Here is a 23,570-nt window from a genome sequence, read left to right on the forward strand (position 1 = left end):
AAGATCTTGGCTGTCTCTTTGTAAACTTTAGGAACATTCTAGATACTCCAAGACTAAAATGCATTTTCAGCTGAAATTGTGTGGGGATGCTGAGAGCTCCTGAAATAGCAGAAAGCACAAATATAGCTGAAAATAGCATATAAATAGCATTAAATGGCAGAAAAGTAGCTGAAAATGGCATTCAATAGCTACAAAAGGATAAAAATAGCTGAAAGTAGCCAAAAAAAAACTGAAAAAAGCTTAAGTATAGCTGAAAGTATCCTTAAAATAACTGAAAATGGCATAAAAATAGTTCAAATTTGCTTAAGAATAGCTAAAAATAGCTTAAGAATAGCTGAAAGTAGCCTAAAAATAGCTGAAAATAGCCTAAAAGTAGCTGAAAATGGCATTCAATGGCTGAAAAAAGCATAGAAATAGCTGAAAATAGCATGAAAAGAGCTGAAAAGAGCACATAAAGCCGAAGAGTATGATAGTGGAAAGAGTGAAAATAGCACAAGGAATGCCAAAGTTGTGAGGAATTTTGCAGTAAAAGTTAAATATTTTTAAAATGATAAAAGTTAGAAATGAGAACAGACGTAGCCATCATGTCCTAAAAGAGATGAATAGAATGATGTTATGATAAATAATTAAAATTATGATGAGTATAGCTCAAAGTGTGAGAGCGGAGATACGCGGCAAAAAATGTATGGAAGAACAAAAAGAAAAATAAAGAAACAAAATGGCCGACGCAAATATCAATAGTGTGGATGCTTACTCTGCATCCTCGCTAATAACGTAAATAAACATTTTTGTGGTTTAATGAAATATTTTTTCACTCAGCGATAACTTTTTACATGTAACTCTTAGGGCCTCCGTCCTGAAGGGTTGTTATGTTCGGTTTGGTTACCAGTAATAAAACCTACAACACCCAGCAGGCACCTGGCTCGGTTCCTTCCAAGGCTGCGCTCATTGGTCAGGCTTCACGGCCCTTTCCGGTCTGTTTACAAACGCAGGCAGGGCTCGAAGCACGTCTGCTGGAGTTTAAAAGTTATTTGTGTATTTAGTGTTTAGATTTTAAGGTTCTCGTTTCTCCGTGATGGTGAGCGGCTGCATGGTTCCCGGATGTCCGAGGACAGAGAGGAGCGCAGAGGCGGGAGTCGCTTTTTACAGTCTGCCTGTTAGAGACTCTGAGCTTTGTCAACAGTGGCTACGGGCGGCGAATAACCCGAAATATGGAGACAACACCGATAAAGGAACACTGGATAAACTCCACATTTGTAGTCTACATTTCAGACCAGAGGACTATGATTATTACGTGTCGACTGACATCGTGGAGAGCACACTGGGGCGCAACGCCGTCCCTTCTGTTGGTTTGAACGAGGAAGAACCGGAGTTTAATTTTTCCCCATCGAAAGAAGTGAAACAAAGGCATTCCCGGGTAAGTTGGAACATATACCCCATATTTAAGATAATTTGATGTAATCTTAAACACCGAGAATATCTGTTTAAGTATCTTCAAGGACACCTGGTTGTCTAACCAGCAGAGTGGCGCAGCGGAAGCGTGCTGGGCCCATAACCCAGAGGTCGATGGATCGAAACCATCCTCTGCTAGCTATTTTCTACCTTTTTAAAAAAGTAAAAGTTAATGCTTAAAATAAGCAAATAGCGAACATAAATACCCAGCACACCTAGAAATACTTAGTCATACTCCGTTATACTTTCATATGATGACATAACAAAATTTCAGTTTTTCGATGCAGCAAAACGAAAATAGAATAAAAGTAGAAACGACTGGGTTTTTCTTCTTCTAAATCAGCATCAGATTGTTTCAATTGTATAAATATGAATGTAGCCGATATATTCACACTCTTTCCTCTACACCAGGGCTTTTCAAAATGTGGAAGAGTGAGCCTCCCCTAAGAAGAACTGATCCATTCAGTGGACCCCCACCCACAAAAAGCATTCAAATTAAAAAAAAAAATTAAATAACAACATTTCAAACATTTATGTCTGATCTGTAAACATTTTTAACATTATTATATTTTGGATTTTTTGGTTTGCAAATGTCATTAAACATCTGCCTTTCCCTCTTATTCAGTTGTAATGCCATTTAAAACCCCTTTTGCATATTTTTTTGGGCCATTTTCTTTTTGCCTCTTTTTCCCCATTTTTTCACTTTTATCTCATATTTGCCCTCTTCCACCTTCTTGCCCATTTAAGCTACCCTTCATCATTTTCTATCCCTTTTTTCCCACATTTTTTTGCTCATTTTTGCAACATCTTTTTGCCACTTTTATCCCATTTTTTGCTCATTTAAACTACCCTTTGCCATTACACACCACTTGTTTCCTATTTTTTGCCACTCTTGACTGCTTTTTTCTCATTTAAGTCACTTTCCACTCATTTTTTTTTTGTCACTTCTCACATATTTTGCTACTTTCTGACCATTTTTCCACTTTTCCACCCCATTTTCACCCCTGTTTACCATTTTTGCCACCTTTAATCTATTTTTATTGCTACTTCAAGCTGTTTTTGCCTCTTTTTACCTCTTAGATTGTGGCTCTTGCAAAAGTATTTTCAATAATTTGGCTCTTTGGTTGAGTAACACTGCTCTATAGCATAGTCCCTATAGTAACTTTAAGTCTATCCATTTTGCTCCATGCACAGCAGAAGTTAGTAAAACAAATCACCTTTTTTCTGGTTAATGGTTCCACGCCTCCCCTGAAGCTCTGTGGCGCCCCCCAGGGGAGGCCCTCCTCACACTTTGAAAACCACTGCTCTACATCGAACTGGTCTTGTGAAATAGTTGTAGTATTTTTCAGTAATTATCAAATCTATGGATCACTGAAAGAGAGATTATAGAAAAAGCATCCTTTTGGAACGTTAGTGACAGATAAAACTGAGAGATTTGTTGATGTTTTAAGGAGGTGTGTTCACGGTGACCTAAATACAGTTTGATGGTGTACAGAAGGTGAAAAGGCACAGAAAACCCTCCAAAGAACCCCACGAGAACATAAGCACAATAGAAACGCGTCTGTTCACATCACAGCTCTCTAATATTAAAGTAATTCCAATGAACCACAGTTATCACAAGCCTGAATCAAGACTCTGAATATTAACCTCTATTTAAAATCTAAGGACGTCATTTCCTGAGTGTTTCCTGTCCTCACCTCCTCGCTGGCTCTTCTTCTGTCAGATAAACATCGGAGCAAGAACCTGCTGCGTTAAAAACTGCCATCAACGCTCTCACGACCACCTGGGGAGAAAGACCGGTCTGTCGTTCTACTGTTTCCCCGCATGGAGGAAGAACGAAGGCGCTCAGATCTCAGCGCTGACCATGAAGAGGAGAGCGGCCTGGGTGGCAGCGGTCGGCCACAGCCACATCACATTCAGCCACATCCCCACATCCATGAGGGTGTGCTCCAGACACTTTCACTCCGGTGGGTTTCAGAGATGACTGCTGTAGGGTTGAATGAATCAGAGCTGAGTGATACGGCAGCGGCAGCATGTCTGTTTGAAAACTCTGTTATTTAAATTATTAATGCCATCAAAAGACACAGAAACTTAGGGCACAGGTGCATGAAGAAACCTGCACCATGTCCAGACGGGTTTGACATCATAAGAAGCCCCAGCTCTTCAACAGTTTCACCCACTTTTTCTAGAAAAACAGGCAGATACTGAGAATTAATGATCTTCTGGTTTTCTACCTCTCTTCATCCAAAGACAGCAGCTCTTCTCTTCATATTTTTGTCTTTATTTGACCTCACTGACGTTATATTTTCTATATATATTTACAGAAGGCAACAGCATTTTATAGAAAGCCTTTAGTTCACGTTGTAAGAATGAACTGAGGGTAAAATCAGGGTTTCAGATTATTTGATCCTGAAAGTGGCTGACAGCTTAAATTTTCTTATGTAGCATTTTATGCATGGGGATGTCTTGTTCATTGCTGCTCGTTGTCCCGTCTGCAGGCAAACCAGCGTACGAGATGCTGGTGTCAGATCCAGACTGGGTGCCGTCGCTCAGCCTGGGTCATGGTGAAGAAAAGGACCAACAGAGGAAGCGAGTTAACCGTCCGTCGAAGGCAGTGAAGACAACAAAAAAAACCAAAAAGATGTCGTCAGGCATTTTCAGACCTTCTACAGAAGGACCAGAGCCAGGAGGAAGAGGAGGAGGAGGAGGAGGAGGAGGTGAGTGCACTGGCAGCTGGTGGTAATTTCTCACAGATGGACAATTTGTAGCTTGATGCTAACACATAATGGAAAATGCCTTTAGTAGGCTAACCAGATTTAGCTTAAAATGTTAAAGGAAACAACCGATTTTTCCTTAAGTACCTAAACGCCACTCTCACTCAAATTTAAGTACAAATATTTATTAAACTCTGTGGAAACAAAAGTGCTGACTCATGCTAGTCTGGTTTACTGCTCTGATGCTGTTGGGTCTTTATAATAACAACCTTTATTATTATTATACATCAAAGACTAAAATCTAGACTTGCCCTCCTTATCAAAAGTCTTGAGATAACTTCTGTATGAATTAGCACTATATAAATACAAACTGATTGATTAATTCAAACCTGTAACATCCCATCCTCTGCACTTAAAAGATTATGTCACCATTTAAAACCTATAAAACATTCTGTCCTTGCTTGATGATTTAATCCTTTTAAATAAATAAAATATCCCATCCTTGCCTTAAAACAATGTCATTCTTTTAATGGTAAGTCCATGAGCCATTCCATACTTGCCTTAAAGAGATTACATCATCCTTTGAAGCCAATAAAACCCTATCCTTGCCTTTAAAGATGATGTCATCCTGTGACACCTATAAAACATTCCATCCTTGCCTTTAAAGATGATGTCATCCTGTGACACCTATAAAACATTCCATCCTTGCCTTTAAAGATAATGTCATCCTGTGATGCCTATGAAACATTCCATCCTTGCCTTTGAAGGTGATGTCATCCTTTATGGATTATGGACATTTCATCCTGTGTGTCATGAAAGGCACCCTTAAATAAAATGCATTATTATTATTATTATTATTATTATTATTATTATCATTATTATCCTCTGCTCTTATGATATGTTGACCTTTAAGAGCCTGTAAAACATTCCATAACTTTCCTATAAAGATGATGTCATCCTATAAAAGCTTATAGCTGGTCCCTCCTTGCCTTTAAAGTGATTTTATCATTTAAAGCTTTAAAACAATTTGTCATGTGCCTTTAAGATGTCCCCCTTATGAGTCTATCTAACATTCCATACCTGCCTTTAAAGATAAGGTCTTCATTTACAGCCTATCAAACATTCCTACCTTGTCTTTAAAAATGATTTCATCCTTTAAAGAAGATAGAACATTCAAATGCCTTTAAAGATAGCCATCCTTTGTAGCTTACCAAAAAATCCATCCTTGCCTTTAAAGATGATGTTATCATTTAAAGCCTATGAAACATTCCTACCTTGCCTTTAAAGATGATGTTATCATATGGAGCCTTTAAAACATTCAATCCTTGCCTTTAAAGATGATGTTATCATTTAGAGCCTATAAATCAATCCATCTTTGCCTTTAAAATGATGTTATCATTTGGAGCCTTTAAAACATTCCATCCTTGCCTTTAAAGATGATGTTATAATTAAGAGCCTATGACACATTTCATCCTTGCCTTTAAAGATGATGTCATTATTTAGAGCCTATGAAACATTCCATCCTTGCCTTTAAAGTTGATATCATCATTTAGAGCCTACGGAACATTCCATCTTTGCCTTTAAAGATGATGTCATTATTTAGAGCCTATGAAACATTCTGTCCTCTGACTTCTAAGATGAGGTCGTCCCTCAAAGCCTCAAAGGCCTTAAACATGCCATCCTTGCCTTTTGCATGTTCCCCCCTAGATATCTGCATGAGGAAATTACAGATTATCCCCTCTCTGCAAAGGCCGCCATTGTTGTTTACTCACAATGCACTCTGGGTAATGAAGTCACTTGGACTCAAGAGGAACAATTGAACAAATTTGCTTTTGCTCTCCTCCCAGTTGTTTCAGCTCCTGTCACATCTAATAGTCTGTGGAGAGAGGCCAAATCTCTGCTGCACTCGATCCTGAACCCTCAGACGACCACCAGACCGCCTGCAGATGAGATAAGCAGGGAAGCAGTGCATGCTGGGAAGGAGGCTGTCTTCAGAGTAAGCACAGATTCAACCCCAAGATTTCATTCAGTCTGTTTGAAATGATCAAATAAAAATCGAGAGAAAGGAGGATAATAAAATCACAAATCACTTTCAGGATTTCTTCAGAGAGTCTCTGCAGGCGTCTCTGGAAGCATCCAGCAGGTCCAGGATGCCGTTAGTTCAGCAGGCGACAAACACACCACCGGGGACCTCCACCTCCTCGTCCTCATGTGTGAGCTGTGAGTGTCTGCAGAGGACCGTCATGGTGCTGCAGGAGGAGCTGTCTCAGCGTACGGCAGGTCAGGCTAACATGGAGGTCCCACAAGTCTTTGATACAACTCCCATCCCATCAGAGCCGGCCTCACCGAGTCCTGAGATGGCCCAGATCGAGGAAGAAGTGCCTGACTGTGAGTCTCAGGGACGCTTCGTTGTAGTTGTATTTCCAGTCACTCAATATGATGTTTGTTTTTAGTGAGAAATGACAGCTCATTTCAGGGCAGGGAGCCGTGAAGTCTTCAGTGGAGCCAGGAAAGAGTACATGTAGCATCTATCAAACCAGTCCAGTCCAGTCCAGACATCCCAGACCTCCTCTGTTTTCAGTTAGAGCTATTACATACCAGAGCATTAATGCATCATCTCTGTCCTTTAGGGGGAGAGCCTTTTGAAGGAGATGAAGATGGAGATGTGGAGTTCTCTCCAAGCAGCTGCAAAGCTTCAAGAATCAAGTCCAAGAGTCCGGCACGTCTTCGCTTCAGGAAGGCGTGGCTCAGCATGTTCTGGTTCCTCCGGTACTCAAAGACTGACAATGTCATGTGGTGCTACGTCTGCCGTCTCCACCACGACAGGAGGTTTGCCAACAAGGGCATGATCAAAGGAACCAAGCTCTACAAGGTGGATGCCATCAAGAAGCACAGCTACAGCCAGTACCACAAAATCAACCTGGACCGCTTCACCAAGGGGATGTCTGATTGATTCTGTGAATTATGATGTTAGTCATGCCAAATACTACCTCAATACAACCTGAACGGCTCTGACGCAGCATTCACATCATAAATCCTGCAGGGGCGCCAGGTTCTGACATCAATGTGGAAAAAAGTCCAACTTCAGCTGCATGTTTGATCTTTAAAGGTGATGCACAGTGTTCTGTATTTAAGGCAGAAACTAAACTGTTGTATTTTTTTCAGGAGAGTAGGGTATGTGCAGCAACAAGAGCTGGATCTGTCAGACAGTCTGTCCTGCAGAGGGCGCCCTTACTTCTCTGTTTACATTATGTAACATGTTTGTCCTGCTCTGATTTATTTTCTTTGGTTTAAAAGGAAGATAACAGGATTTATGTTTGCAGAATATGTTCCTTGTTGGTTTGGGAATATTAAACCATCCATATTTCCTCCAAACACGTCAGCCTTCGCTTCATTCAAGTGTGCAGAGAAAATACAGTTTGAGTTGCTCTTTAACCCTTGAACTCCCACATCAGCTGTTGTAGACCATACTTAGAGTCACTATTTTACTGATAAATGTGTTGAACACATTCAAGGCTGAGAGCCTCCTCTTCTGCTCGGCTTTGGTATGCAATGCAAAAAAAGATGCGTAAGTTTTCACTGTTTCTAGAACGTTCTCACACCCCATGTATGGAGCTAGTCTTCCAAACAGGCTGGAATCCAACCTGTGGCTCCTATCCTGCATGTCATTCCCCTCTCTCTGGATTTCTTACATTATCTACTGTCTTATCCCTTCAGAAGAAAGGCAACAAAAACAACAACGAATTACACTTACTCAGATTACTATTATTGAGTAAATTTATTTTGTATTTTAACTTTTTTGATTCGTTTTTAAAATCAGTAATATCACTTTTATATGAGTACAAACATCTAGAAGCTAGAATGTTACTTTATAGCTAACTTACTAATGTCATATTGCAAGTAATGTTAGCATTTTGTAGCCTAATTCTGATGTTGCTGTTCTGTACAGTTAGCTAACATTAACAACTAACAGCTTAATGCTGGTCTAGTTCTGTAATGAGAGAAACTCTCAAAACTAGAAAAAGCCCTCAGAGAGTACCATTAGCCCTGTCTCCCAATAGTGAAGAATCCTTTAAAAAATCTTCAGTATGACCCAAACTTTGTGACGGGAGTAAATTTACTCATCTAATTTGCATATTCTGACATCACTAGGCAGCCTCTACTACCATTGGCTGTGCTTTTTCTCCCATGGCTTCTACTCTAGGCTTCTACCACGTGTCTACCTCGGCAGTGTTTGTCATTCCCGATCTCCGTCACTCATCGCGATGTTTTGAACCCCCCCAAGATACCCCCCACCATGGCATTCACTGATTATTCCCTCCCTGGTGGGGTGGTAATATGGTGAGTCAAAGCTTTGGCTTCACTATGGGTGGACTGTCGGGGCAGAAGCATTGCCTGCTGGTGCCAACAGATGCACTGACAGTCTCACCCATGGTCTCAACGGATGACTGGAGGTCAAGTCAGAGAGTGAATATTCCTCTATTCCTCCCAGCATTGTGAGTATTCTCGCTACAATTGGCTGTCTTTCTCTCTGTTACGCTCCAACTCATCTCCTCGACCAGCCATGTGTCTTTCAAACTCTATAAACTCCAAAACTATGAATAGAAACACACCCAAAAATGCTGCTGGGATTGAAGTTACTCATGTCTGCCATCTCCTGGTGTAAAGTGGTAACAGCGCAGACCTCCGCCATTAGCCTTAGCTTCCAATAGTACAGAATCCTTTAAAAAAACTCCTGTCTCCAGACGGTGATCCGGATCACTCTCAAAATCTAGTCAGTTCTTCCTTATGCCATTTCTGACATTTCCTGAAAATTTCTTTAAAATCCGTCCATAATTTTTTGAGTTATGTTGCTAACAAACTAACTAACTAACTGACTAACAAACCCTTCCAGTCACATAACCTCCCATTAGAAAGCAGTTCCATTAATTTTCAAGAAAATAAATATATTTCTGAGTTTAAAAATTGGTTAATTTACAAAAAAGGGGACAATTTCAAGTTTATAGAGTTATAAATATAAAAAAAAAAATCTTATGGAACAAAGATGACATTTTCAAGTTGAAAAAGTCATACAAGTTTTAAAAAATTAAAACCCTAATTAAAAAAGTCTAAACTACGGAGCCCGGGAAGTGACATAAACTTTTTTTTTTATATACACATGCGATTTAGTATCTCGTACGTGTGTTTTATTATCTCGCGTGTGCATTTTATTTGTTTCACATATGTGCAATTTCTCAGTATCTTGCACGCAAATGAAACATGTGAGAGAGATATTGAGAAATCGCATGTACAAGATACGAATAAAACGCATGCGCAAGCTAATAAAACGCATGTTTGAGATACTAAATCGCACGTGCGTATTTAAAAAAGTAAAACGTTCATGTCACCTCCTGGGCTCCTTCCTTAACTTCCCAACAACCAGAACTTAAAAATTTTGAGGTAAAAAAAGTTGAAAAACAGCCAGCTGTGAGATAGAAAATCATACCAGAGGATTTGGTTTTCCTTGCACAAGTAATGAAGTTGAGAGTCTAATTTTTATAGTTTTATAGTCTTTATAGTTTTTAGTGGGACTGATCAATAGAGAAATAATTGTAATTTTAGTCAGAATCATCATCATATTATCTTGACTCACAAAAGCACCAAGGGTCACCAAGAACTGAAAAAATTCAGAGTTTGGTGCTTGTAATTTAACAACTGTGGGCCTTTCGTACTAGTTCCATACCATTTCACGGTGGTAACATTGCTTTAAAAACAGTAAATTTCCATCAGTTCATCATTTGATTTGAGAGACCTTGTTAAACTAGCAAATGTGAAGAACATATTAAATCAGACTATGAGTAGAATTACACAAAAATGAATTTGTTGTATAAAGTCAGGCAAACAGGGACATGGCATTTTAGCATACTAGAACAAAAATACCTGTAATTATTTAAAAATCGCAAATGGATTTGCTAAAAACCATTGCTTTATACGGCACAGTAATATTTACAGTGCAAGAGAAGGTTCAACAGTTCTTATTGTTATAATTTTAATAATAGGTCACAGGGGCCTACTACTCTTTTATCATTTATTTTTTTAGTTTATTTTAATAAGCGGATCCATTTAAATTTTTTTGAGTGCATCAAATTTACCGTTGTGCATCTCTTTTTGTCAAACGCTTCGTTGTTGTGCCAGAAAGAGCTACCATCAGCTGTCATTACTAGTATCAGATATTGTTAATTTTTATCTATTTTAACTCTTTTTATAATTTTTGAGTTGTCCTCATCTACCCTACTTTATCTTTGTTTTTTATTCTCTCACCTACGACAGTTTATCAAAGAATCTAATCAATTAGAGATCAATAACAGTTAAATCGCTGGTATTTTAGTTGTAAAAAGCCCGGGAACTACAGATTCCACCTAGCAACAGCATCCGTGGGGGGCGGGTTTAATAAGGTGTCAATCAGCGGAAACATCAAAGTTTTAAATTAGTTTTCTGTTGTCTGTAAAATCTGATTAACTGACATTAAAATAAACCGTGTTGCGGTGGTTCCCGGTCTCCCCTACTCGTCTGTGTTCGCCGTTTTCCGGTAAAAAGGTGAGTAAAGGTGAACTCAACTCCCCCTATCATACCGAACTCTTAAATCCCCCCTGTTAACTTTAATTTTTGCGCACTATCTTTCTTCCGTAGTTTTCCATGTCATTTCCTGTGATAAAGATGGTGGTCACAGCTCGGGGAGGAGGCCACTGAGTCGAGCTGAAATTTAACGGAAACTTTACCGCCGAGCCGCCGCGGGGACAGCGGCCGGGACTCGGTGCTCTGCGGCCGGGAGGACAGAGCGAAGCTTCCCCGGGAGAGAGGCTCCGTGTCCCCGCTGCGTGTCTGCTGAAGGTGGGTCTGTGTCGGTAGTAGCCACTGTGGCCAGCGAAAATGGCTTCCGAAAAGAGCAGGCAGATTGCCAGATGTGTGCAGATCGAGGGAGAGGAGGAAGAGTGGCGCAGATTAAATTCACTAATCCGATCATTTCACGGATTATCGGAGGACACGGACACCCAAAGTTTAGTTAGTGAGTTTTTATCAAGTGTTAGTGGTCACGGGAGAGTCCTGCAGACACTTCACATCCGCACAGTTTAAATACACATTTAATAGATTCACCACATTATAAAACATACAGACAGTTTAGTCTCATTTAACCCACTGACAGCAGGTGAGACAGTGTTAGGTAGTTCAGTAGTTGGTTCAGATCTACAGCATGGTTAAGGAGGGGTCTCATTATGTCTGTAAACTCATGATAAACTTTTGGACATTACATCCCATTCCTGTGACTGCTTTCTCATGAGGAGAAATCAACTCTGGGGGCTGATGGGAAAAGCCTTCACTTAGGGAAAAGTTTTGCACTGAGATGTCAACAATTACTCTAAACATTATTTTGATTTAACACTCATTTAACCAGGACTTTTGTTTGGAGGCTACCTGGCCAGTTACGAACACACAGGGCCAGGTGAATACAACACTGCCCCTGGGCGACAACTACCAAGAGCCCCTCTTGCCCACCAGAAATTGCTGCCACTACTACCAAATAATCAGCATTTAAGAACAGTGACTTGGGAGGGTTGGGGGTCTGCATTGCTCGCCAGTTACACCAATTCTTCTAAAAGCTGCAAACTCTGGTTTGCAATTTTACAAGATGAGGCCAAAAGTTTAAAGTCATCCAATTTTCTTTCTTTAAGGATGATGTCATCCTTTAAAGTGTATAAACATTCCATTCTCTGTCTTAAAGATGATGTCATCTTTCAAAGTTTATAAACATTCCATTCTCTGTCTCAAAGATGATGTCATCTTTTAAATTTTATAAACATTCCATTCTCTGTTGTTGAAGATGATGTCATCTTTTAAAATTATTAAACATTCCATTCTCTGTCTTAAAGATGATGTCATCCTTTAAAGTGTATAAACATTCCATTCTCTGTCTTTAAGATGATGTCATCTTTCAAAGTTTAGAAACATTCCATTCTCTGTCTTTAAAGATGATGTCATCTTTTAAAGTTAATATACATTCCATTCTCTGTCTCAAAGATGATGTCATCTTTCAAAATTTATAAACATTCCATTCTCTGCCTCAAAGATGATGTCATCTTTTAAATTTTATAAACATTCCATTCTCTGTTGTTGAAGATGATGTCATCTTTTAAAATTATTAAACATTCCATTCTCTGTCTTAAAGATGATGTCATCCTTTAAAGTGTATAAACATTCCATTCTCTGTCTTTAAAGATGATGTCATCTTTTAAATTTTATAAACATCCCATTCTCTGTCTCAAGAATGATGTCATCTTTATACTGTATTAACATTCCATTCTCTGTCTCAAATATGAAATCATCTTTCAAAGTTTATAAACATTCCATTCTCTGTCTCAAAGATGAAGTCTTTTTTTAAAGTTTATAAACATTCCAGTCTCTGTCTTTAATGATGATGTCATCTTTTAAAGTTTTTAAACATTCCTTTCCTTGTCTTTAAATATGATGCCATCTTTTGGAGCTCATAAACATTCCGTTCTCTGTCTCAAAGATATCTTTTTTAAAGTTTATTAACATTCCATTATCTGTTTTTAAAGGTGATGCCATTTCTAAAAGTTTACAAACATTCCATTCTCTGTCTCTAAAGGTGATGTCATCTTTTCAAGTTTTTAAACATTCCATTCTCTGTCTTAAAGATGATGTCATCTTTCAAAGTTTAGAAACATTCCATTCTCTGTCTCAAAGATGATGTCATCTTTTAAAGTTAATATACATTCCATTCTCTGTCTTAAAGATGATGTCATCTTTCAAAGTTTATAAACATTCCATTCTCTGTCTCAAAGATGATGTCATCTTTTAAATTTTATAAACATTCCATTCTCTGTTGTTGAAGATGATGTCATCTTTTAAAATTAATAAACATTCCATTCTCTGTCTTAAAGATGATGTCATCCTTTAAAGTGTATAAACATTCCATTCTCTGTCTCAAAGATGATGTCATCTTTTACAGTTTATAAACATTCCAATCTCTGTCTCAAAAATGATGTCATCTTTTACAGTTTATAAACATTCCATTCTCTGTCTTTAAAGATGATGTCATCTTTTAAATTTTGTAAACATCCCATCTTCTGTCTCAAAGATGATGTCATCTTTATACTGTATTAACATTCCATTCTCTGTCTTCAAAGATGATGTCATCTTTCAAAGTTTATAAACATTCCATTCTCTGTCTCAAAGATGAAGCCTTTTTCAAAGTTTATAAACATTCCATTCTCTGTCTTTAATGATGATGTCATCTTTTAAAGTTTTTAAACATTCCTTTCCTTGTCTTTAAATATGATGCCATTTTTTGGAGCTCATAAACATTCCGTTCTCTGTCTCAAAGATATCTTTTTTAAAGTTTATTAACATTCCATTATCTGTCTTAAAAAGTGATGTCATATTTAAAAGTTTATAAACATTCCATTCTCTGTCTTTAAAGGCGATGTCATTTTTTAAAGTTTATAGACATTCCATTCTCTGTCTCAAAGATGATGTCATCTTTTACAGTTTATAAACATTCCATTCTGTCTTGAAGATAATGTCATCTTTAGAAAGTTTATAAACATTCCATCCTCTGTCTCAAAGATGATGTCATCTTTTACAGTTTATAAACATTCCATTCTGTCTTGAAGATAATGTCATCTTTAGAAAGTTTAGAAACATTCAATTTTCTGTCTCAAAGATGATGTCTTTTTTAAAAGTGTATAAACATTCCATTCTCTGTCTTTAAAGATGATGTCATCTTTTAAATTTTATAAACATTCCATTCTCTGTCTCAAAGATGATGTCATCTTTTAAAGTTTATAAATACTCCATTCTCTGTCTCAAAGATGATGTCATCTTTTACAGTTTATAAACATTCCGTTCTCTGTCTTGAAGATGTTGTCATATTTTAAAGTTTAACAACATTCCATTCTCTGTCTCAAAGATGATGTCATCTTTATACTGTATTAACATTCCATTCTCTGTCTCAAAGATGATGTCATCTTTCAAAGTTTATAAACATTCCATTCTCTGTCTCAAAGATGAAGCCTTTTGTTAAAGTTTATAAACATTCCATTCTCTGTCTTTAATGATGATGTCATCTTTTAAAGTTTTTAAACATTCCTTTCCTTGTCTTTAAATATGATGCCATTTTTTTGGAGCTCATAAACATTCCATTCTCTGTCTCAAAGATGTCTTTTTTAAAAGTTTATAAACATTCCATTCTCTGTCTTTAAAGGTGATGTCTTTTTTAAATGTTTATAAACATTCCATTCTCTGTCTCTAAAGGTGATGTCATCTTTTCAAGTTTTAAACATTCCATTCTCTGTCTCTAAAGGTGATGTCATCTTTTCAAGTTTTAAACATTCCATTCTCTGTCTTAAAAAGTGATGTCATATTTAAAAGTTTTTAAACATTCCATTCTCTGTCTTTAAAGATGATGTCATCTTTTAAAGTTTGTAAACCTTCCTTTCCTTGTCTTTAAATATGATGTCATCTTTTGGAGCTTATAAACATTCCATTCTCTGTCTCAAAGATGTCTTTTTTAAAAGTGTATAAACATTCCATTCTCTGTCTTTAAAGGTGATGTCATTTTTAAAAGTTTATAAACATTCCATTCTCTGTCTCTAAAGGTGATGTCATATTTTCAAGTTTAGAAACATTCCATTCTCTGTCTTAAATTGTGATGTCATATTTCAAAGTTTATAAATATTCCATTCTCGGTCTTTAAAGATGATGTCATCTTTTAAAGTTTATAAACATTCCATTCTCTGTAACTGAAGATATCATCAAAACTTAAAAACATTATGTCTTTTGCCTTTTCACAATGTTATCAAATCTTATAAAACATTCCATCCTTTGTTTCTTATCCAACTCAGTCTATTTTGCAATCTGACTCTTTGAATTCATCAAATAATGTTATGTGCGACTCCCATCTATTATTAAATAAATCACATTATGAAAATACATCATCCTCAACAGATTAACTCCAGACAATGTTAGCAGAGCGGTAAATGCTACCACCAGGGGGCTCTCTACAAAAACAAAACAGAGAGGTGCCGTTCAGTTCCGTCCACCTCCTCTGCTTACTTCTTGTTTTGAAATCAGAACTTCATACAGGACACCATAAAGTGTATTTACTAAATGGTAAACAACCTTTTTGGTCTTAAAGATGAACTTCTCATAACAAGGGAAAAAAGTTGTTAAAAGTGCCCTTCCTGGTTAACACTGTAAGCTGTCAGGTCAGGTGTCCTGTTGTATTTAAACTTACAAGTAGAAGAAAAAATGAAGATATACAACAGTATCAGCATGGTGTTGGCATTAGCAGAGACTAGCTTAAGGTATCAGCAAATCATAAAAATGTACCTCATATTAACACCTACTGTAAATCCATCCATCTATCCATTTTCTATACTGCTTATCCCGTTGGGGTCGCGGGGGGCTGGAGCCTATCCCAGCTGTCATCAGTCTGAACTTTAGTACTGATATTGTCATTTGTAAGGATATTGTCATTTGAATTGTCCAAAATGATTTTGTAAAAAAAAAAAAAAAAAAAAAAAAAACCATACTGGATGTCTATAAAAGCCAAACTTCAAGCAACTCTAAAAAACATGCGTTTTAAACAAAATGATAAAACAAAGGTTTGAGCAGAGATTGGTGATACTGTTGGGATTGTTAAATGTCAGAAGTTATTTTGTGAGCAAACATGCAGAGATCCAGCACCTTTTCTCTGACACACTCATAGCTGCATGGCAGCAGTTATTACTGACACAGATGATGTTGAATTATAAAAGTGAAGTTGCTGACAGTAGTAACAGAGTTGTCTTTGTTTTTGCAGACGGCTGAAGTGGATGATGTGCTGATTTCTACAAACATGATTCCAACATGAGCGACTCGCTGGACCTCTGGTGTGAGTTCTGATTCACCTTCGTTACTAAATGTTTGACAACACTCCTGCTAGGAACATGTTTCATTTAAAACTGATTAAGCTAAAGACTGTGCTCACACTCCTTTCATTTCAGTCTTGAAAACTCCTTAAATTTTCGATATACTTGACTATCTATAATCTGTACTTTGTGGTCCTGTTAGAGGTTTAAAAACTCTGAACTGAGCTGTTGTTGAGTTCTTATTTTTGTCCCTCAGTCTGTGAGGAGTGTCAGGAATATTTCCAGAACGAGTGTCCGTCCCATGGGCCTCCGCTGTTCATCCAGGATACTCCTTCAACCCTGGGGTCGGCTAACAGGGCGGCGCTCACCGTCCCGTCAGGCCTTGAGGTCTTCACTGAGGGAGACGAGGTAGATGTTCGGTGTGTGGATCCAAATTTCCCCAAGGGGGCGCTGTTCGGTCCATATGAAGGGGAGGTGGTGACCAAGGACAAATCCTCGGGCTTCTACTCCTGGATCGTGAGTCAGACCAGCAGAAACCGTTCATGTAAAGGTGTTTGGAATCAGTCTAGACCTGAACTAGCAATGTTAGAACCAGTTTGACACCAGTCTAGACTACTTTTGTTTTTACAGTGAAAGTTGAAACCAGTGAAGACCAGTTCCAAAATATATCTAGACCAGTTATACTGGAAGTTAAACTGAAATAAACCAACAAAATACCTGAACACATGACTATTAAACATTTGGTCCGGCATGAAAAGGGCATTCAAGAACGTAGAAAAGGCAACGTTCCAAAACTGTGTACTTATTTCTCTGTGAGCATGAAGGGACTACATATCCCACAATCCACCGCGATCAGTTTTATTTTTCGTTGAGCTTTCAAACCATGAATTTGCCTTTTCCCTACACCTGTCTTTAATGTAGCGTTAACATTTTAAATGATAATGTAGTATATCCCAGTTTATATTGCTTCATAATACAGCAGCATGTCCAGATCTAGTCCAGTCACAGCTTGTCCCAGTGTAGAACCAGTTTAAAACCAGTTGAGGCTGAGATCTTTTTAAAGGATGTGCAGCACTAGAGTAGAACCAGTTTAGATCTGTTACACTCTGGACCACTTTCAGCGTTATTTAACACCAGCTTGTTAATATTTAACAGCTTCACCACTAATGAAGACCAGTTCCACCAGTTCTACAGAGCAGACCAGTTTGGAATCAGTCTCAATGTGTGCAATAATCTCTAAGTACAATTTTGAGCAAGTTTTCTCTCTTTTTCAGATTGTTGATTTTAACAACACATATCAATCCATCGATGGCAGCGATGAGACCAAAGCTAACTGGATGAGGTAACCTTTAACTTATCTGTTTTATATAACCTTTATCCAGAAAGACCTCAGTTAGATGAGTCTTTTTTAATTTCATCTTGTCTTGGCTAAGACAGGCAGCAGTGGTGGATAGAGTTGCAAACGTGCAGCAGTCAAACAGAGAAAGCTTAAAATGAGATACAAAAATAAAAAGGGCATTAACAGGTACTAACTTACACATTTAAACAGCAAGTATGTGCCAAAATTTTCTACAGTTGTTAAAGACAAGACATCTGCAGCCAGATGTGTCTGCCCCCATAGGACTTTCTTTTTGTCTTCTACGTCTTTTCTTCTTCATTGTTGTTTATTTGGGACAATAGTGCCAAAAACGAGCAGATGATAAAATCACTTCATGTTATCCAGACGGTTCGCTTCATTTGACCATGTGCAGTGTGAAAGCAAACCAAACCACATGAAGTGCGGAACAACCTAAGGTCGTTTTCACACCTGATAGTCCAGGGACTCAGTCCGTTTTGGAACAGAAATGGCAGCATTGTTGCACTTTCCTTTGGTTTGGTTCGCATTCACACTGCACTTGGTCAGGTGGTCGCCACGAACAAACGGCAACCAAGAAGAAAAGAAGGCAAAACTCCTTCCACCAGTCTTTTTTCCATATAAACAATGAAAAAACACAGAAATTATGCTTTCTTGGGGTTTCTGCTCTTGCATTGGGCCATTATGAGCAACCAGCGAGGCGGTGAGCTGTCCAACATGTCGTTCTTAACATGAGACGAATAAATCAGCACGGATGACGACTATTGCTATGGTTACCCAGATGCCAAGCAAGGTACCGACATGTACTTAAGTGTATTAAATCACTTATAAATCCGTATATCATTACGTTTTATGCCACTCCCTGCCTTTGGTTCACAAGTTGGCCCATTTTGCTTTTACACCTTAAACGACCCACACCAGGGTTCGGTTGGAAGTGACCAGAGACCCCCCGTTTTCAGGCGGACCAGAGTCTGCTAGTTTGGTCCGCACCAGAGTACGTTTGAGCTTTCACACTACTCCAAATGAACCGGACTATCTGAGAAAACAGACCAGAGTTCGTTTAAAGCAGACCAAACAGCTCTGGTGTGAATATGCTCTAAGAGTCATTCAACAGACCCTCATGAAGTGACACAAAGGGAGTAGAGGACCTACGCCCTGGAGCCCGACCTGGGGAAGAGGTCAAAGGCGAACACCTGGTGGCCAGGCTTGCTTCCGTGGGGCACAGTCAAGGTCGACCTAAATAAACAGCATGGACCTGACAAACTGTGGGTCCACTGCCTGCAGGGATTAGCATGCATGCATTGTATGTTGAGCTGCAGGCAAAGGTGAAGTCCTGGATGTACTGACCCCCAGCAGCTTAGCACACACTGCTTTTTAGATACGATTGAAGGCTCTTCTAAGAGCCTGCTTTAGAAAATAAACTTTAAATAGTTCCCGTTGATCTGCAGGTTTGTCCGTACCTCGTCTGAAGAAAGCGACAGGAACTTGACAGCCTTTCAGCACGGTAAAAACATTTATTTCAGAGTGAGTCGCACTCTGGAGGCCGGAGAGAAGCTGAGGGTTTGGTACAGTGACGACTACATCCAACGACTTCACTGTGTCTCCCAGGAGAGCATCGGCCGTAACCTGGACTCAGGTGAGTTGCACACAGGTAATCTCTTTAGTGCTTACTTGTTAAACTGTTGGGAACATTTTGGTGCCATAGTTAAGGTAAATGGTTTTGTTCCAGGTTCAGAAAAGCCACTCATCCTGCCAAACGTTCAAAAAGACTCAAAATCTCCGTGCCTGCAGTCAGCTCTGCGGGGAAAATCTAGCCAGAGCAAACGACCTGATGAAGAGTCAGACGGCCAACCTCCTGCCAAGAAAAAGAAGATTGATCTCATCTTCAAAGATGTCCTTAAGGCCTCTCTAGGAGACTCCATCAAGTCCTGCATCTCTACTGAGTGCAAACCAGCTGCTGAGAGCAGCTTTAATGTTCCCAACCTGAAGGTGGAAGAGAAAGAAGAGGACAACCAGAGCAAAGAGGAACCCTCCACCTCCTTCTGTCCTAACTGTGTCAAACTGAAGAAGAGGATCCTGGAGCTGGAGGAAGAGCTGTCTCGTCTCAGGGGAGGACAGGAGGACGTGGTGGGTGCACCAATGTCTGACCAGCACCAGACGCAAAACAGCCAGGCACCACCCCACCCTGAACAAGGCCCCATCGAAGATTTCCAAGGTATGTCCTAAAAATCATTTGTGGAAGCATTTGAGATATTCTAGACTATAGGTTGAATATTAATCATAATATAAATGAGCTCACTGTCATCCATCCAAAGTGGCTGTTAGCTTTTCTGTCTATGAAGGGTTTCCAATGGCACTGTTTTATTTTGAAGAGATCTTCCCAAAATAAACACGCCTAACAGGTATCAACGGTTAAAAGCATTTTTCTTTGCAGGGATGGAGCCCTTGACTCCCTCCCAGGTGGTCCTGGATGAAGACGACCAAGATGTTGACTCTGCTGATGAATCGATAGCTGCAGATCTTGTGATTTCTCCGGAAGATTCATCAAAGTTTTCTTCTGGTGGAGGGCGGCGGATTCGCCGCTTCAAGCAGGAATGGCTGAAAAAGTTCTGGTTCCTTCGCTACTCACCAACTCTAAATGAGATGTGGTGCCATGTTTGCCGCCAGTACACCGTCCAATCATCCCGAACCTCTGCCTTTATCATCGGATCCAAACAGTTCAAGATCCACACCATCAAGCTCCACAGCCAGAGCAACCTCCATAAGAAGTGTCTGCAGCTGTACAAGCTTCGCATGCATCCAGAGAAGACTGAGGAGATGTGCAAGAACATGATGCTGCTTTTCAACGCAGCGTATCACTTGGCACTTGAAGGTCGACCTTTCTCTGACCTCCGTCCGCTGGCAGAGCTGCTGAAGAGGTGTGAGCTCAAGGTGGTGGATCAGTACATGAATGAAGGAGACTGTCAGATCCTGGTCCACCACATCGCCCGAGCACTTAAGGAAGACTTGGCTGAGAAGATGCGCCTGTCTCCTTTCCTAAGTGTCATAATGGATGCTCAAAACGACGACCTATTCTCTGACATGGTGGCAGTGTACGTCCAGTTCATAACCAATGAGGGCTCCCCAAATACAGAGTTCCTGTCCTTGCAGAGACTCAGCATAGCTAATGTGGATGGGTATCTTCAGGCGATGGATCGAGCCTTTGGGGTCCTTGGTCTCAGGTTTGAGGACTTGCTGGTGGTGGGTCTGGGGGTAGACGGCAGTAACATCTCCTCAGGAACAAGAGCCAACTTGTACATTGCTGTACAAAAGACATTTCCTTGGATCCTCTGTCTTCCTATCATGATCCATCGACCCCATCTGGAAGTGTTGGATGCCATCAGTGGGAAGGAGCTCCCCTGTCTGGAGGATCTGGAGAACAACCTCAAACAGCTCGTCAGTTTCTACCGCTACTCGCCTCATATGATGTCTGAGCTGCGATCCACTGCACCAACGTTGTCCGAGGAGACAGAGTTCCTAGGTGACATTAGAGCCATCCGATGGATCATAGGAGAACCGAACGTCCTTAACGCATTGATCAAAGATTACCTGGAGGTAGTTGCACATCTTAAGGAGATCAGCAGCCAGACCCAAAGGGCTGATGCTGCTGCCATCGCCCTTACCCTCCTCCAGTTTCTAATGGACTATCAATCAGTGAAACTCATCTACTTCCTCCTGGACATCATTGCTGTTTTCTCACGATTAGCCTTTGCCTTCCAAGGAGAGTACTTGCTGGTGTCTCAGGTGGATGCCAAGATCGAGGAGGCCATTCTTGAGATCGGACAGTTGGTGGACTGCCCTGGAGAGTATTTGCAGGAGTTTGAGGAGAATTTCCGTGAGAGTTTCAACGGCGTTGCACTAAAGAACCTGCGAGTTGCTGAGTCCAAATTTCAGTCCATCCGAGAAAAGATCTGCAACCGCAGCCAGGGAATCCTGTCTCAACGGTTGGACCTGCAGAGCCGTTCATTTGCCAAAGCCTGTGGAGTCCTGGACCTGTCCACCTGGCCTAACAACCGGGAGGATCTGCAGACTTACGGAGAGGAAGAAATCCAGATGATATTCAACCATCTAGAGTCGATTCCCACTGGGGGCAAGGAAAGCTCTCTGGCCAGGACGGAGGCCAAGGGTAGTCTGGTGGTGGAATGGAAGGATCTAAAAGCAGACTACTACAGCATGAACGGTTTCAAAGAGGTCATCGGTCACGTCTGCAGGTACAAGCAACGTTTCCCTTTACTGAACAGGATCGTTCAGGTCGTCAGGGTCCTGCCCAGTTCCACGGCCTGCTGCGATAAGGGCAGAGGGTCTCTACAGAAGATGTGTAAGAACAATCGATCCCGGCTGACTCTAGAGCAGATGAACGACCTGCTGACAGTGGCCGTGAACGGACCGCCCATCGCTAACTTTGATGGGAAGCGAGCGTTGGACAGCTGGTTTGAGGAGAAGTCTGGCAGCAGCTACTCTCTGTCAGCGGAGGTGTTGAACAGGATGTCGTCTTCTGATCAAAAGTCTGTCCTGCACAGCGTTGATGTTAACACAGAGTTCTATCCAGACATTTAACAGACAACCAAACAAGTTTATTACAACGAGGAAACACAGTAAAACTTGGCTAATAAAGACTGGCTGTTGGTGGGACTAAAAAACCATCCAGTCTTTCAGAAAAGTATCAGAGGCTAAGCTTTGCCTTGTCTGTTCTTTGCCACTTAGCAAACCTCCGTCTTATGCCGAGTTGAGACTGCACAATCATTTTGTCCGTTACAGTGCCCACTGTGCCATAACAGGCGATCACTGTCTTAACATCAAAACATACACAACCAACTATGGCAACCAACATTGACTGACATGATTACACTAAGGAAGAGAGACAGGCAGCTTACAGCTAGGCACCACGTTAAAACGCTGCATTTTAGATGAAAATTAAGTCTTACTGCCAGATTTTCAGTCAGTGCATTTCCTGGCAGATCCATTTCCCAGTTAAAACCAGACTCAAAAAAATGGGAGAAACTGTCATTATTCCGTTTTATCGTTTTTGACCAAAAAATGGGGGGGGGGGTGTGTGTGACTTGTTTTCCGGGTTTTTTTTTTTTGGTTTGTTTTTTGTTTGTTTTTTTTTTCATTTTGGTCACAAAAATGGAAAAACAAATAACATTTTAAAAAAGGATCAAATTTTTGTTTTTTCAATTCGGTTATTTTTTTTTTTTTACATTTAATAAAATACTTGAGGGAAAGGAAATCATATGGTCATGGGGAAAGGTGTGCATTTCAAAATAAAAGCCTCCATGTCAAAACAAGAGCCATCCATTGAATTTTACAGTATTAAAATAGGTAAAAATGCTCTTTATACAATGTATGATTAATAATGTGAATTGTTAATATACTGGCAGTTTAATGGACTGTAATGTTATTGTTACCTTTATTTTACATATATATATATATATATATATATATATATGTAAACACACATTATTTATATATACAGTGCTTAACAAATGTTTTAGACCACCTGTCATCTCTGTCTCAGAGACCATCCAGCATCATGAAGTGCTTTAATGCGGACTCTTTCATTTTCAGTCAGCTCTCCACGTTTTACCATTTTGAACAGGAATGAGGAATTTCAAACTGAATTCACCCAAATTTGAGCCGGCTCACTGGGCTTCTCTGAGAAGTCAGAAATGAATCAAGCATAACATTCAACCACTAAAACTCATTTTTCTGTTCAGGAATGCCAGTAAATAACTATAATTTGACATATTCATCAAGAAATATTAATGTGCTTTACTATTTTTCAGTTTTTTGTAAATCAGTAAATTTGAAAATTAATGGATAACAATAATAATTCTATTTTAGCATTAAAAATATCATTTGGGTTAAAGAGCTTCTACATATTGGTGTATTAACCATTGCAGAAACATCAAAAATGATTTTGGTAATTACCAATGCTGTTAATTTAGGGCAGCTGTGGCAGAAACCTGACTGTGGGTGGTGGGCTAATAAATTTGTTAAGCATTGTATATACAACTATTATCATAAAAAATGAAATAATGAGAATTTTTCCCATTTTTTGAGTCTGGTTTCAACCAGGAAATGGATCTGCCACTACTCGTT

General features: G+C 39.6%; 2 protein-coding genes and 1 non-coding gene across 4 annotated transcripts; all 3 read left to right on the forward strand.

Annotated features, from left to right (window-relative positions):
• Positions 1-938: 938 nt before the first annotated feature.
• LOC121514648 lies at positions 939-7,533 on the forward strand. Its single transcript, XM_041794864.1, has 6 exons — positions 939-1,417; positions 3,176-3,419; positions 3,951-4,169; positions 6,014-6,162; positions 6,263-6,554; positions 6,797-7,533. The coding sequence occupies exons 1-6, from the start codon at positions 1,076-1,078 to the stop codon at positions 7,117-7,119; spliced, it is 1,569 nt and encodes a 522-aa protein (XP_041650798.1). The 5' UTR covers positions 939-1,075; the 3' UTR covers positions 7,120-7,533.
• Positions 1,519-1,590, forward strand: trnam-cau. Its single transcript has one exon. It is a non-coding gene; the product is annotated as a tRNA-Met (tRNA).
• Positions 7,534-10,656: 3,123 nt separating the features above from the next.
• Positions 10,657-22,994, forward strand: prdm11 (PR domain containing 11). Of its 2 annotated transcripts, XM_041795219.1 has the most exons (9): positions 10,657-10,742; positions 10,836-11,036; positions 14,478-14,526; positions 16,027-16,098; positions 16,332-16,591; positions 17,350-17,417; positions 18,878-19,065; positions 19,159-19,644; positions 19,864-22,994. In XM_041795219.1, exons 4-9 carry the CDS (start codon positions 16,074-16,076, stop codon positions 22,023-22,025), a joined length of 3,189 nt encoding a protein of 1,062 aa, XP_041651153.1. In that variant the 5' UTR covers positions 10,657-10,742; positions 10,836-11,036; positions 14,478-14,526; positions 16,027-16,073; the 3' UTR covers positions 22,026-22,994. The 2 variants fall into 2 exon arrangements, with proteins under 2 accessions (XP_041651153.1, XP_041651152.1); XM_041795218.1 differs by lacking the exon at positions 14,478-14,526.
• Positions 22,995-23,570: the final 576 nt, after the last annotated feature.

Source organism: Cheilinus undulatus, linkage group 9, assembly GCF_018320785.1.
Source record: "Cheilinus undulatus linkage group 9, ASM1832078v1, whole genome shotgun sequence".
Taxonomy (NCBI): Eukaryota; Metazoa; Chordata; class Actinopteri; order Labriformes; family Labridae; genus Cheilinus; species Cheilinus undulatus.